This window comes from Pinus tabuliformis, chromosome 3_1 (assembly GCF_031772625.1).
Source record: "Pinus tabuliformis cultivar Carrire ecotype Pingquan chromosome 3_1, CPIR1, whole genome shotgun sequence".
NCBI classification, from domain to species: Eukaryota; Viridiplantae; Streptophyta; class Pinopsida; order Pinales; family Pinaceae; genus Pinus; species Pinus tabuliformis.
Window position 1 is genome coordinate 60,303,000 of NC_142301.1, and position 17,001 is coordinate 60,320,000.

A 17,001-nucleotide genomic window follows, 5' to 3' on the forward strand; every position below is an offset into this window, starting at 1 on the left:
GTGTGAAACACCATGACATCAATGTCTGAGCAATTTGTAAATGTGCAACAAGGGCTCAATAGGGGGCTAATATTTATTTGATAGTCACGTTCTTGGCTTTGTTGCTTCATTTGAAGGAAGGAGGACACTATTGAATTATTTAAATTACATGGTTCACACCTTCCAAGTATTAGTTAACTTGCCTAAAAAGGTTCCTAACACAAGTGATCAATGCAAATATCACCCATACGCTACTTTTGTTCACAAAACTTAACTCTCCCACTTTATTTTTGTAAAGACCCACTAATTCAAGTGTAGCCATGGTAGTTGATGCACAACCTCATGTGCACCAAAAAACATCCCATAACCAACCTCCTCGAACCAAGCTTACCCTTCCACTCCTAACACCAAAATGTGCAACACTTATCATAGGGTCCAAGGGGTATTGTCCTTGGTGGCCTCTCATCACTATTGATAACTAGGGTTGAAATGTCACACCCCATGCTTATGAAACATCTACATCATTTGGCACATTGAATTCCATCCATGCGCACCAAGTTCTAATATGCATGCATGCTTATCCTATATCTGCTTATATTTAGGAATGACAACCATGACATAACCATTACAATATCTTTCTTCTTATTCTTCTTCTTCTTATTACTATAGAAAAAAAGGACCCTTTTGTTATTCACGAGGAAGAAAAAAAGCACAAACATTGACAAAAATATTGTAACTTCTATCATTACAATGGGTTGCCAGAAGAAGAGAAAAAGAAGTTGTTGTAAAACCAGGGTTTTACAATTTTTTTTTCTTCTGCAAATTATAAGACTGACTAGAAATGACAATAGCATGCAACCAAAAATTGTAGAAAGTGTATTATACAACCACGAAGAGGGCCCTACTATGAGAAAAATGAAGACAGTGACTAGAAATGACATTAGCCTGTAACAAAAAATTCCCGAAAGTGTATTATACAACCATGAAGAGGCCCCTGTCAAGAGAAAAAGAAAGACATTGTATTTGAGGCTAATTGAAAGCTGAATGTAGACTCACTTGAAATTTATAGTAAGCTAGTTGATAACTAATTGAAAATTTGACTTAAAGCTGATCCATATTAGTATATGGGCATCGAATGAGAACTTTGAACTGGGTTGCCAACTAATTCATCATAATATATGTAACCTGTCTCCAGACAAATAATTCTTTTTTAGAGAGAATCTACAGTTGTATTTAGCTCCCTATGGATGTGATGGAAATTGATTTCCTAGAAGTGGTTCTTTAACTCCACAATTTTGCTTTTCCAGGAGGATAAACTTATAACTTCCAACTATGCTTTACTGTCATTTTCTTTTGGCTCCATTACAATATTTGTATGTCAACAACATGGCACACTACAACCAAGAAGATGAACAATTACATCATTAAGAGTTACAAAACCATCTTGCCATCGAATAACCAACATTAATTAAACAACCATTTAACAACATAATAGCAATTACACTATATATATATATATATATATATATATATATATATATATATATATATATATATCTATATATATATATATATATATATATATATCTAGATCACATTACACGTATAAATACCGCATTTCAATAGAAGTTAGATGAATTGCGCTAGTCCCAAAGTTTTGCTTTGACTTGATTTAAACTCTTCTTCACTTTGTGATTTTTGTGTTATCCACTAGCATAGACCCATCTTAAATATAGATATAATATGAGCGGAGAGGGATCCAATTTCTTCATTGGCAATTATTTTTTATGAGCAAACATTATTTAAATGTTTTGTATTTTTTTTTTTGTATTTTTTCTTTTTAAATTTATTTTGGCAGACACTAGCAAAATTTCAACTTTGATGATGGACAAACATTGCTGTAACCATACTAGGCTGTAGAGTGAGCTTGGCATATTCATATTATTTTCATCCTCAACATTGAGGATTGTGTAAAGCTCAGTGGAAGATGCCCCTTGGAATGATGGACAAACATGGCTGTAACCATACTAGGCTGTAGAGTGAGCTTGGCATATTCATATTATTTTCATCCTCAACATCGAGGATTGTGTAAAGCTCAGTGGAAGATGCCCCTTAGAATAGTTTTGATGCCCCCAAAATGACTTCCATTCTCAACCCCTCCCCATGACATTTGAACTTAAGACCTCGTAACAACTAAACCCCATACAAACCAACTACCCTACAACTTATCATGGATCAACCACAACAATACTTATTATAATAATTTAAAACCAATATTTCTAATTACTTTTCCATATTTATCTCATTTACAAACCCCTCAACCCCATCCCATTATTATTACAATAAACACAATAATATATCACCGAGGAAAGAGTTCAAAATTGCGAAAACAAAAAACGCACAACAACCTCTGGTCCCAACATGACAACATGAATGAAGTAGGCCTATCATGTTGGAGATGATTTAGGGGTTATTCCATGGCCTTCTCTCCCTTTGAAACCCCCCAACCATCCCTGTAATAATTTATTATAGTATCTTTAACGATGCTACTTTTACTCTCAATCTTTAACAGCTACCGGCCTTCCCTCTTCAAAACCCTTATATAGAGTGTTTTCTCTCCATCGAACTCAAAAACCCTTATATAGAGTGTTTTCTCTCCGTCGACCTCTTTGCCCTTTGCCTTCGAAGCATTTTTGCACAGTTAAATCCTTTGTCCAAAATCCTCGGGGTTTCGCATTCGTGTCTGATATTGGGCGAGTTTCTGGCATATTTTGGATCCATCGATTTCATTCAAGCCCTCCCTCTGTGCACTATATGGTATTGGGATGGCTGGAACTCAGGAGGATCCTGTTCTTACACGGGCAGTAGATGACGATTCGAGAGAGAACGAGGATGATGCCGGAAAGGAAGAGGACACTGGAGCTCAGGTTGCACCCATTGTTAAGCTTGAGGAGGTTACTGTCACCACGGGCGAAGAAGAGGAGGATGTCCTTCTTGACATGTAAATTTCTTAATCCATGGCTATTTCATGATTTTGTTTTCTCAGTTGAAAGTTGTTTTCATGGCCTCTTCGGTGGCCCTTTTCCTGTGCACATAAATGGGACCTTGACTATAAGGAAGATGCATTTGGGCAGTTATTTACTTCTAATTTTCTCCTTTTTAGTAAGATCTGTTTTTATCGGGTTCTCGATGTTTTGTTCGCCAGTTGATGATGATCGGATTTGTCATTTCAATGGGGTGTTGAAGAAACTCTATGGTAGATGCATTTAGCGGGCTATGGTTTGTTTTATCGGGTAATTAGGGTTTTGCTTTTCTGTGTATTTTGTGAGTTTCTTGTTGTTTTGATGTCCCATTGATATTTTGATCAGCATTTTTTTATCTCATTATGGTCTGTAATAATTGTTTTCCTATGTTGATAGGCTGCCGATGAAGATTTTTTCGGGGATGCATTTGATGGTTTATTTGTTATCATTGGGGGTTTTGTATTTTGACGAGTCTTTTTATATTTTGTTGAACTATAGGCCATCCTTTTTTCAATGTCTTTGAAGAATCTATGATGGTTTCTCTGTTATTCTGGTTTAGTGGGGGGTGTGATGGTCATTTGTTATTGTTAAGCATATGGGGTTTCGTATTTTTTGGTTTTTGGATTAGCCATTGAATACTGAATTGGGCCTATTTGATAATCTGTCTTTTGGTTATTGGCATTAGGGTGATTTGTCTTTTTATGTTGTGAGGTGGTATGATTCAGGCATATGTCTGTTTTGGTCTTCTGTCAACTGTTTTCGTTGACTTTCTATGATGTTTTGAACAGGCTGTTGATCATTTCTGTACTTTATGGGGATGTATGGGATGAGCATTCTTTTGTTATTAAATAGTTGATGATTTGTATTCTTACATGTTTGATGTTATTATTGAGCTTTTTTGTGGGATCCTTTTCGGTAATGTTAAGGAATATCTCTTGTGTTTTTAATAGGTCGTTGGTAATTTATCTTTGAATGCATTTGATATGGTGGGATATTGCGGACGTTACTTCTAATGGATGTCATGGGCTCTTAAAATGATCCTAATGCAGTTTCATTGTTTATTAATATTCCCATTCTCTTTTATATGTTTGACCCTGTAGGAAGGCGAAGCTGTACAGGTTTGACAAGGATGGGAATCAATGGAAGGAGCGTGGTGTAGGAACAGTAAAGTTTCTCAAGCACAAGGATACTACAAAGGTTCGGCTGGTCATGAGGCAATCCAAGACATTGAAAATATGTGCAAACCATTTAAGTATGTAAATTTGTTTGTTTGTTTTTTTTTTGTGTAATTTCCCCCCTGAGATTGTAATAGCTTATCTTACGTCCAAGTTTTAAGAGGCTTTCTGTGCCGAGAATTTGTGTTGATCCTTATTATCTGGATTATATTGTTTTTTTTTTTTTTTTGCCTTGCAGTTCATTCCCCAATGTCACTTCAGGAGCACGCAGGTAGTGATAAAACTTGGGTCTGGCATGCAACTGATTTCTCAGATGGGGAACTGAAGGAAGAACTCTTCTGCATTCGTCTTGGCTCTGTAGACAGTGAGCACTGTTCTTAGACTCTTCTAATCCTTGTTATGATCTTTTCTTTCTGTCTTGTATTTTTCTTTGATAAAATCAATGTTTGAGTACCTATATTCTTGGATCATTTCATTGAAGGGTTGATTTTGCATATGTTCTTAGGATGCTTTTGTGCAGATTATAGTGGGTTGGTAAGGGATCCCCCTCCCCAAACACCCTATCAGCATAGTTAAGACTTGAGTTTAAGGTGGCTTTAATTATCTCTGGTAATAGCAAATGATACGGAGGATTGTGCATAACCCACCCCCTTTTTGATTCCAATCAGCAGAGGTGGTCACTATGGTAATCCGATTTCAATTTGTAGTTAGAAAATGGGGTCACAACTTTCCATATTTTTTGTTTTGTTTTGTCTTTTTACATCAAACAATAGTATATTTATTAGAACCATAGTCAACTAAACAAACAGGAAACAATTTATTTGACAGGTGGAAGAAGTGATAGGCTTAGAGAAATTGAATTGTAGGCCATGCTTCTTGACAAATTGATGAACAGATGTCTCCTTACTTGAGATTTAGGTTGGCACCATGGCACCATCCTGTCCATCATTATACACTAATCTTGTCATTATCTTCTTCACTGTGAATGATTGGCCTGTTCCCTGCAAATAGATCTGGGCATAGAGGAGCCAATCCAAGAACAGTAATCTCTAGCACAAGACAATATTAATGATCTAAATACCTAATCCTGAAGCTTGAGTTTGATTTTTCTCTACTGGTTCTGAATCTCTGATTGAGAATCTCCCACTTGTCATTATCAAACCTTCTCCTTCATCATTGGCATCAGCTGCACTGCTGAGGTACTTTGGTTGGTTGTCATTGGACTTGAGAGCTTGAAGTTTCAAATGATTATAGTAACAGACAGCCAGAAAAGCCAGTCCACACCCACTCAAGTTTATGAATGTAACCTTTTCATTTATTACAGACAAAGATTATGTTATGAGCAGCCAGTCCTTGACAAGACCAGCAACATTCATAGTCAAGGCTGAAGTCTTTCCTATCAGAAGAAACACTGCAAGATTAAGAGCCAAGGCACAAGCAGAAATGTCATGTAATCCAAATCAAAGGAAGAGGCCCTGATTATCATAAATGGGTATTCTACTAAGGCCCAGGGGGTGCTGAGAAAAACAAGGCAACAAGGAGCAACAAAGATGTGATGGGATTCAACTTAATCCCTTTTGATGTTCGTGGAATTTGTATGAGAACCAATTGGGTAGTCTCACATGCAACTGCACTTAACTGGAGAATCACCTCCCATGCATACATCTTGGCCTCCCCATAAGCTGAAATAGTAACTCCAATGGATATGGCCAACATATTGGCCTCGGGCTCACCTTTATAAGCTTCTTTCTTCAGGGAAACCACAATCAAATACACAGCAATGGGAATTAGAGCTTTCAGCATTTGAAATAATGATACTGAGAGGAAAACATAGGCAGAATTTGAAAACCAGAGACCCAAAGAATACACTTATCAATACTATGGGTTCAACGAGCTTGAAGACTCTTACAATAGCAACAGCCAGTGTTGAGTAGAAGCCCATGTGAATCATGGTGGGACTGATCACACTAAAGTTGTCAAGCAATGGCAACTCCAATGGATATGGCTAACATATTGGCCATGACCTCACCTTTATAAGATTCTTTCTTCAGGGGAACTGCAATCGAATGCATATCAAATGGGCACAAGAGCTTTCAACATTTGAAATATCGATACTTTGAGAGACATGCACCAAGGGCTGCATCATTTAGGATTTGTACTCAGTTTAGGTGTCATATTCAAGGGGAAGTTTTTATGCTTTCCACCACTTCATAGATTGTTAGAGTGATGAAACAAAAGAGGCTCCCTCTTGAGGCTAGATTATGTCATTCATATCAGCTGTGTTGTTGATGTCCTAGCTCAGCCAGGTCTTGCCAAAACTCTGTTGAGGTTCAAAATTTATTATAAACCGAAATGTCTTCACAAGAATTGACCTCATAAAATGCCATAATCACAAGATATGCCATACATGGCTGTGATTATGGCTCGCAAGACCCTTAGACTTTGAGCAATGAGGCTCGCAACATCACTTATGATTATGCACTCTACAATTCTGTGACCAGCTGAATGTCAAGCAATTGAACCGCGATTTAAATCCTATTTTGTCAGCAATAAGTACTATACTTTGTCTTTATTTAGTGTAGAGAACCAAGCACTTATTCTGCTCATCTATAGAAGGGACAATGGTTGTTTGCCTATGAGGTATAAGGAAATCCTATCAGATGTTTTGTATTTTCGTATGGAATTGAATCATACTCCTGCACACTGTAACATTCATATATATCAACCTGTAGAGGCTTTAATAACACCTGGTATTCTGGTTAGTGATTTTATTGGACCTCATGTGCATATCCTACATGCACAGGATGGACTATTCATATGTTACAGGGTATTATTCTTATTATTTAGGGTGCACATCTTCAGGTGCTCAAGAAAGATTACTAGAACAGTCAGTTAATTCTGCAATTTAAAGGATGAAAAAGGAGGTTATAGGAGTCTAGTTTTGGTTCTCATCCACAATGTCACACTAGTCTGCCTGGGCATGGTTCTCATGGTTTAATAGTGACTTGAGGAGTCATAATACCACAGATCACTAAACACGAACAGCTAAGGTAGCCCAAGGACAATAGCCATCTTTACACATTAATTAACAGGTCTTACATTAATTATCCTATGGGGTTTTAATACTTCCAAATGCTTAAAAAACAGTTAGCAGAGCATTCACATTACACATTCCAGCAATCTTTTCTATAAACCAACCAAATGCAGTCAGGAGAGCCCTCCTTTTAAACTATACAACCTTATTGTTAGTATGATCAACCTTATTTTAATATATAGTGTGACAAACCATATGTGACAGGCAGGTGGAAAACTTTTCTCGCAATTGACTAAGCGACGTCCTGCGAGCCAGACTTGAGACGGAAACCCTCGTCACAAGTATATGCTTGGCTCTTTTCCAAACAAATGAAGAGTCAATGAGGTTTTGTGTAATCACTTCTGGTATCGTATTGGGTTAACCCGCCCCCTTTTTGATTCCAATAAGCAGAGGTGGTCACTATGGTAATCCGATTTCAATTTGTAGTTAGAAAATGGGGTCACAACTTTCCATATTTTTTGTTTTGTTTTGTCTTTTTACATCAAACAATAGTATATTTATTAGAACCATAGTCAACTAAACAAACAGGAAACAATTTATTTGACAGGTGGAAGAAGTGATAGGCTTAGAGCAATTGAATTGTAGGCCATGCTTCTTGACAAATTGATGAACAGATGTAGTTCCTCGTGTAAAGTATCACCTTAAATCATACAGTTAAAAAATAATAAATCTATGGTTAGTGTGTCATTTTTAAAACTATTTCCAGATCCCATGGAAGTTTGTAAAGTTTCACCTTCAATCATAGAACGTAATAAAACTATGCTTACTGTGGGTCACAGTGAACCATGCCCAAGTCCCAATGGAAGCTTGTGGGTCAGTTTCATTCAGATGGGGATATCATACCTGATATTCACAGCAATGTGGGTCTCTCCAAACATCTTACGCTATAGCATATACCCTGTCTTCCTCACAGACAGCATGAAATGCAGTTTGCACATTGACATTGTGGCATACAGAGCATATGAAGATGTTTTATTACAATGCAAGAACACTGGTATCATTCACATGGATAATCTGGGCATCCAGCTTTGGTGTGTTGGGTGACATTGGTGTGAACTGGGGAATTCTGTCATCACAAAGACTGGCTCCCTCTATTGTTGTGAAGCTGCTACAGGCCAATCACATTATGAAAGTGAAGCTCTTTGATGCAGATCCCAAGGTCTTGGAGGCTCTGATCGGCTCTGATATTCAAGTCATGGTCGGCATTACTAATGACTTGCTGGAAACTCTCAGTTCATCTTCTGAAGCTGCTGACATGTGGGTTCGTGACAATGTCGTACGCTATGCTTTCAATGGAGGAGTCAATATCAGGTACATCCTTATATTTTGGCTTTCCATGTGTCTGTACCAGCTCTATTTTATTAGTAGTTTTGGAAATCTGATAGTCCACTACACTATAACTAAGAACATCTCTCTCCAGCAGGTACTTACATCTGAGAAGCTCAACGAGTTACTGAAGCTAATAAAATAGTTCATAGAATCTCAAGACCTCAATATAAAGGTCAAAGTTTAAACTAGGTTATTTTCATGCTGTATAAGTTCTTGATTTGAGTGGAAATTTGGGAAACAGAAGTTATTTGGTGATCTGGCTTCTCTGTCATTATATTCCATAGTTCTTTGAGGTAAACTGTATATATATCCAGCATTCAGGTCATGTTGGTCTATTGGCATACAGTACAATGTTTTAACTTTTCACTGAGTTGCAAAACTCTTTGATTTATCCTGGGTTTTCCGAGTTTATGATTTCCCAGTTTTTGCTAATTTTCTCCTGAGCTTTCCGAGTTGATGACCCCTAGCGATTTTTGCACCAAACTAATAACTTCCTCTATGATGTAGTTAGAATCCATAGTTTAAGGAGATTATATATCTGCGTCACCCATTGAGACCATGTTGGGCTGTTGGGTGGTGTTACAATTTCAATGATGCTGCTCTATGGCCTAATATCTTCCTTATTTGATGACGTTAATTTGTTACAAGTAGTTGCTGCAGTATATGGCTTTTAACATTTATAGACACAATTTTATTCGGTGCATCTACTGCTGCTGGATCATTTTGCCAACCAACAATTAGAAGGTCATCCTTCGCTTATCCCTGTGTTTAGGGGGAGATGTCATGCTAATCTTGAGCTTGCCAAGGCCATGCAGCCCTAGGTTCTCTGATTGTCAGGAACACCCATATTTGTTACATGAGTCCAATCGAAACTTGAATAACGTCATGGGATATGAAATTGGTATCGTTGGTTTTTCATCGGTACCATCCGAGCCGCAGTTTGCCAATTTTTTTTGCCGATGTTTCCGAGAAGATATTTTCTGTACCCTCTGCCAATTTTTTACCGATGCCAATTTTTTCAACACTGTGCTCGATATAGAAGGCATCCTAATTGGTTGATCAAAATATAGGGTGAATGTCATAATCAGACAGATGCTATGGTCAGCCATTTTGAGGTGTTTGTTTTATAGACTTCATTGGTTGAGCACATTGGGTACAATGACTGACAACATATAACGTGTTGATCCAACATTCTGGATCATGTGACTATGAAGGGTTACGACCCAACAGTCTGGATTGACGTACACCAACTAAAGTCTTAGTCACTAGTTGTCGCTTTCTTCTATAACGTATTGAGCTCTCACATACATACACATACAACTTTCTAATGATTCTCACATAGACAAACTCTAATGCACTCTCAAAACCAGATCACAATGGGCTCATGAAAACTTCGCTTTCATAACAGAACCAAATTCACTTAACTAGGTCTGGCAGCCCAACTGGCACACAAACCTAAATCTTAGCTCTCATAAGCAGCTTTGGTGCCAAGTTCCAACTTAATAATTGCGTGAACAGTAATGCAATTCTAGACTAGTAACCGTGAAAGAATATAAGAAGCGTAAATCAACTATTACATTCCAGTTATAACATCTCAAATGATTAAGCACATTGATATAGTTCATCTCTAACCATAATATAAATTACATAGCAGCATGCAAAATGGGCTCCGGACCGCAATACCTATCATTTAAAAGACAAGGGCTGTCAAACAAGTTGCCAAAGGATGGATTCACCTCCCAGCCGTAGACATTCCTACATGACTGTTACACCCAAGCAGGGCTAATGATATGATAAGCGAGCACAGTTACGGGAGCATACCTCTCTCAGTGTCACAAATTACAAACAGTTTTACAACAGAAATCACCTAGCTGTACCTAACCAGGTTTAGGTCTTCTTGTTGGCCTCAACTAACTCATGTGAAAATCAGTATGCTAGCCCAAAACTACCTTGATGATCCCAACTAAATAAAGGTAAGAGATATGCTAGATCAGGCTTTTGTAGGAGAGCACTTCTACTGGCTCGCAACATCACTTATGATTATGCACTCTACAATTCTGTGACCAGCTGAATGTCAAGCAATTGAACCGCGATTTAAATCCTATTTTGTCAGCAATAAGTACTATACTTTGTCTTTATTTAGTGTAGAGAACCAAGCACTTATTCTGCTCATCTATAGAAGGGACAATGGTTGTTTGCCTATGAGGTATAAGGAAATCCTATCAGATGTTTTGTATTTTCGTATGGAATTGAATCATACTCCTGCACACTGTAACATTCATATATATCAACCTGTAGAGGCTTTAATAACACCTGGTATTCTGGTTAGTGATTTTATTGGACCTCATGTGCATATCCTACATGCACAGGATGGACTATTCATATGTTACAGGGTATTATTCTTATTATTTAGGGTGCACATGTTCAGGTGCTCAAGAACGATTACTAGAACAGTCAGTTAATTCTGCAATTTAAAGGATGAAAAAGGAGGTTATAGGAGTCTAGTTTTGGTTCTCATCCACAATGTCACACTAGTCTGCCTGGGCATGGTTCTCATGGTTTAATAGTGACTTGAGGAGTCATAATACCACAGATCACTAAACACGAACAGCTAAGGTAGCCCAAGGACAATAGCCATCTTTACACATTAATTAACAGGTCTTACATTAATTATCCTAGGGGGTTTTAATACTTCCAAATGCTTAAAAAACAGTTAGCAGAGCATTCACATTACACATTCCAGCAATCTTTTCTATAAACCAACCAAATGCAGTCAGGAGAGCCCTCCTTTTAAACTATACAACCTTATTGTTAGTATGATCAACCTTATTTTAATATATAGTGTGACAAACCGTATGTGACAGGCAGGTGGAAAACTTTTCTCGCAATTGACTAAGCGACGTCCTGCGAGCCAGACTTGAGACGGAAACCCTCGTCAGAAGTATATGCTTGGCTCTTTTCCAAACAAATGAAGAGTCAATCAGGTTTTGTGTAATCACTTCTGGTATCGTATTGGGTTATTGTTAGAAGCGATAATTGGATTCGGATTCTCATCGAGTGAGTTGTTCTGCTTTCTCAATTTGAGAGGGTTTGTTTGGAGGGAAAAACGAAAGAGGACATACAAGAATAGGGAGGGGAAAGATGCAGAGGAAGAGGATTGAGAACATCGTCAGCAGGCAGGCTACATTTTCGAAACGTAGGTGGATTGCTGAAGAAAGCTTACGAGCTCTCGGTGCTCTGCACTGCAGAAGTTGAACTTGTGATTTTCTCCCCAGCAGGAAAGCTCTATGAACTGTTTTTTAGTGCAAATCCTACTATTTTGATTCTAATAATCATGGCTATGCAAACCTCATGAGATTCTTACTAATAACCCCGGTGGTGCAAGCCCTAGTAAGCTCCATGTTGAAAAACTTAGTGTAAAACCTCCAAATCGCTGGTTTTGTTGTAGTGCTTATTGGAGAGTATATAAAAAATTTCACACCTTTTTATGAGATATGGGAGGAAAACATGTTAAAGATGTTTAATAAATATAAAATTTCCAAAATGATGCTAGTTACGTGTGATTCTTTTTTCATTGTTTGTGATTATGAAAAATGAAACTCAATGTTTTTTCATTAGTGCACACATATTTCATTCCAGAGCCCATAACAATAAAAGTGAAGAATTTATGGTCCAACGTTATAATTAAGGGAGATGTTTAAGGATGACGTTTGAATTTTGTTTTTCATTTTAAGACATTTGGAGCAAATATTAGGAAGGACTTTGAGAAAGGATTGTCCTTGATTTTCGAAAATGGAGTTGTTCCTTTCCAGCCATATGCCCCAAGTGACCATCAAAGGGAGAGCTCATATGTTTTTTGGATGTTTTCTTTATAGCCATTTTTTTACACATATCCATAGAGTCCCCATGCCATTGATGTGAATTACTTGTTCGGTTTTTTTTAACCAAAATTTTTAACCAAACAAGAAAAATTTTAAAAATGCCTCAAGATCGAAGACTGAAACAAAGACCTATTGACATACCTTTTAAAGTATGGAAAGAACTTGTAAAATCATATGAGAAGTTGGATGCACAAAGAAAAGCCGACAATGAGAGCATTCAGGTATTGAATTTTTCATTAAACATTATTTAGAATGTATTAATACTTATAAGTATCTTATACATGTATTTGTGTGAAAATAAATTGAATTGGTTTATGTTTAAGGACAAGGCATCCAAGGCGAGGTTAACCAAGACAAAAGTCACTCATCGTAGTGGCCAGAAAGGTTTAAAAGCACTGATAACAACCTTTGTAAGTATATTAAACATGTGATATTTTTTTAATAAATTTTGTACTAGAAGAAAGTCATTGTTATCTAATTTCTCCCTATTTACTGATTGATAGGAACTAAAATATGGAAGACCTCCAAATCATTTGGAAAAGGAGGTGCTGCAGCAAAAGAGATGGGTTGAATTTGTTGTTTGGATGGACTCTATGGTATGTAATCTTAGTTGGATTTCCAATATACTTTTAAACCATATTTTCATTTTATTTTTTAGTACTATTAGATATTATATCTTTCCTCATTTTATGGTTAACATTGTATAACAAAAACATGCGTTGTGTTATGTAATTAATACTAACATGTAATATCGATTTTTTTTGTCAGAATGTTATAGGTAATGATTGCCAAGACGATGATCCAAATTATGTTCAACATATATCAGGAGATGATGAGGATGAGGATGGGGATGATGGTGGTGAAGGAGGAGATGATGATGATAGTTGCGGTGTTGGTGATGATGTGGATCAGAGTAATGAGGATGGTCAAGATGATCATGAGGATGATCTTGGTGGTGGTAGCTAGGCATGCACATGCATTGTTTTTTATGAAGAAATTATTGTGTAGAATGACATTGCTATGTTTAGATGGGTGTTGTGAATTTACCCTATATCAATGAGACATTTTGATTTTGTAATCATACGATGAGTTTGATTTATGTATGTTGTTAATTTATTGTAGAATAACGATATTCATGAAATATTTTGATTTGTTAATCATATTTGAATTTTACTTGTTTTGATTAAAAATAATACTGATTTTATTAGTATTATGTTGCTATTTTATACATGTTTTGAAAATTGTTAATGACACATTGTTATTTTTTTGGATGGATGTTGTCAATTTCTCTTAAATTTCTTTACAAATGATTTTGAATTGTGATATCTGCTTTAATGATATTTAGAAACTATCATATATTTCACTATGAATCTATAAAGGGGGTCATATATGTAAAGAAAAATATACTCTATATAAGAAGTCAAATGCGGATGTAACCATGGATGCAAAATTGAAAGTAAAATTGGATGTTAAACTAGGAATTAATACAAAATGCAAACAATTGACATACAAAGTGTTTTAAATTAGAAGTGAAAAATTGTGCAATAGTTGACACAAAGAAGGGAACAAAACATGGCATACAAAAGGATATCAAATTGGGAAAAAACAAGGACACATAAATGGGCACCAAATTAGATGCAAAAAAAGACAACAACTAGATGTAAAATAAGATGCAAAGTTGAGCGTTAAAAAGAAGCAAAAAACGTTACAAATTAATATGCCAAATGATGATGCAAATAATGGTGTAAATTTGGGATGCAAACTTGGGTGCAAAAAAGGAAAAAAAAAGATGTAAGAAAAGACATAAAACAAGATGCAAAATGGGGCTGAAAAAGGTGAAACCAAGGATGTCATATTGGATATAAAAAATGATTCCTAATCACATAAAAATTTAGGCTCGAACTCAGACACAAAATTATATGCAAATGTGGACACAAAATGAGGCAAAAAAAGATGCAAATTTGGATGGTGAAAACGATGTAAAACTAGACACCAAAAAAATGCAAAATTGGATGAAAAAGTCGGTGTAAATAATGGTGCAACATTCGACACAAGTAGACACAAAAAAAATGGTGCAAAAAGGGGCATAAAATAGCTTAAAATTGGATGCAAAACTTGGTGCAAAAACAAATACAAAAGTAGACGTAAAAAATGGCTCTAAATTGAATGTACCATTAGACACAAAATAAGATGCAAAGGTGGACACAACACATGACTCAACATAAGATGCAAATATAAATGCAAATTTGGATGCTCAAAATGATGTAACATTAGATGCAAGAGATGGTGTTAAAAATGATGCAAAATTGGATGAAACAAATGACGCAAAATATGGTGCAAAATGAGATGGGAAAAATGGAGACAAATCAAACGTAAATGTGGATGTAAAAAATGGTCCAAAAAAAGATGCAAAAATGGGCACAAAAATGGATGCAAAATTTGGTGCTAAATCAAATTCAACACATGGTGCAAAGATAGGCACCAAAGCTGGTGCAAAAATAGAAGCAAAAACTAGTGTAAGACTAGATACAAAACCTGGCGTAAGACTAGATGCAAAAACTGACACAAAATAGATGCATAAAAAGACGTTAAATTGGATTCAAAATATAGTGTAAACTTGATGCAAATGATGGTGCAAAAATGGAAGCAAAGAATGACACAAAATAGGAAGCAAAAGAGAATGAAAAATAGATGCAAAAAATGACACAAAACTAGAAGCAAAACCTGTCATAAAATAAGATGCAAATCTTGGTTCAAAATTTGACGCAAAAAATGATGCATAGTTTGGTGTAAAAAATGATGCAAAATCTAGCGTGAAAAAGGATGCAAAATCAGGTGCAAAAAAGGACGCTTTAAAAATTGTACAATAGAGCCAGATTTAGCGCCAGGTTGCTCATCACAATTACAAAAAAAAATGCACTAAAATCTGGCGCTAAATCTGGCGCAAATCGCTGGTTTTGTTGTAGTGACCAAACGATTTGATGTCTCATTGGGACTTCTTACTAGGTAGATCCCCTTACATGTTTGCAGGTCCAGCACCGTCAACATTTTGGTGCTAGAAGGAGGGCCAAATGACAAGCTGAGTCCTCAGATCTGTTTTGAATCTCTACATATCTATAATGACTAACTACCAAGTTGCTCTTCCGGAGTGCATGTCTTATGGAAATGACTTCATTATCTCATAAAAGCTCTCGGATAAGTTGTCTCATAAAACATTTGATGGTGGAGGCTACGTAGGCTTGGTTAGGCACGCGGTCAGCATTATAGGCTCATGTGAAAGATTTGGATTCTTTGAAGAATACATGAGCCACGCGTTGTTCATCTACATGCTTCGAGGGCACCCCATGCACTGGTGTGCCACGCTGCCCGAAAAATCTATTCATTCTCTTGCTCATCTGGTTGCAGAGATAGACCATGCTTTCAATCACTTTAACTATAAATCACTCAACAAAGAAATTCTGGAATTACGAAAAGCACCCGATGAATCCGTTGAACAATTTTACATGCACTTTTGTAATCTTGCATACTGATTCCCCAAAGATGATATTGATTGGGAATTCCTCGATGGGAGATTTGAGTATCTTCTTCACATATCTGAAAATCCATAATTCTTGAAATCACTCGAATCTCACTCATACTCCGGTGATGGAACTGCGCAATCACAAGCAGGCACAGTCGTTGTCACAAGTGACTTTCCGCCTTCACCTCATCAGACAACTCCACCATCGCGGAGTGATGTGGGAGATCATGCACATACCTCTGTTGAACTGTCACATCCTCCCACCCCACCTACTCTTGATATCTACACAGATTCGGCTTGCAAGCCTGTTGGTTGTCACATGGATTCGTTCCCTTGACCTCCGTCCTCGCATTCTGTTGATCCTCCGGATTGCACTATCTTATGTTCTTCCATTCCGGACTCCTCACGTATTGTGAATGAGGACCAAGTTGTCGACAGAGTTAGTGTTATGCAGCCAACCTGCGCTATCATTCATGATGAGTGTGTGCAGGAATCTAAAGGAGAACTCGTGGTGAAGGATGACTCCTTTTCAGTCGCGCCTCATCCGCCTCATCTTGACATCCCTTGTGATTTTTCCACTGTTAATCTCCCCCGTGAAAACTCATTTCCGGATGCTTCTACTTCCGATCATTCATAGGACATGTCGAATGTCAGTCTGTCATTACAGTGCGGAGAGAACACATATTCCTTGGGAAATCCGTCCAATCTGTCATCTATCTTTATTGAAAACACATAGGGTGAAAATCTTTGCTTCCCATCTACACCTCTGCCCGATTCATCTAATCATGAGGATGTCGACGCACATCTCAAATTTTGTGATCTTGGTTGTCGTGATCTATTCATGTCCTCATCCAATCACGATGTTGATTCAATCATTGTTAATCTATCCAAGACACTGGTCTATGATGATCTATCTGTCAACGAAGTTGAAACCCTGCAAACTGTTGAGGCACTTTAGCCCAAGCTGATGGTTATGTCAGGCCCTTGCTGTCCTAAAGTT

At 37.0% G+C, this 17,001-nt stretch overlaps 1 protein-coding gene across 5 annotated transcripts; it reads left to right on the forward strand.

The window, feature by feature from the left end:
• The first annotated feature begins 2,611 nt into the window (after window positions 1-2,611).
• LOC149185768 (ran-binding protein 1 homolog c-like) lies at window positions 2,612-13,562 on the forward strand. Of its 5 annotated transcripts, none has more exons than XR_016255654.1 (6): window positions 2,612-2,980; window positions 4,103-4,254; window positions 4,416-4,541; window positions 12,805-12,891; window positions 12,985-13,077; window positions 13,250-13,562. XR_016255654.1 is itself a non-coding variant. In XM_089410791.1 (5 exons), the coding sequence occupies exons 1-4, from the start codon at window positions 2,805-2,807 to the stop codon at window positions 13,050-13,052; spliced, it is 522 nt and encodes a 173-aa protein (XP_089266917.1). In that variant the 5' UTR covers window positions 2,612-2,804; the 3' UTR covers window positions 13,053-13,077; window positions 13,250-13,562. The 5 variants fall into 5 exon arrangements, 3 of the variants coding, with proteins under 3 accessions (XP_089266917.1, XP_089266918.1, XP_089266919.1); XR_016255655.1 differs by having other exon boundaries at window positions 13,260-13,562; XM_089410791.1 differs by lacking the exon at window positions 12,805-12,891.
• Window positions 13,563-17,001: the final 3,439 nt, after the last annotated feature.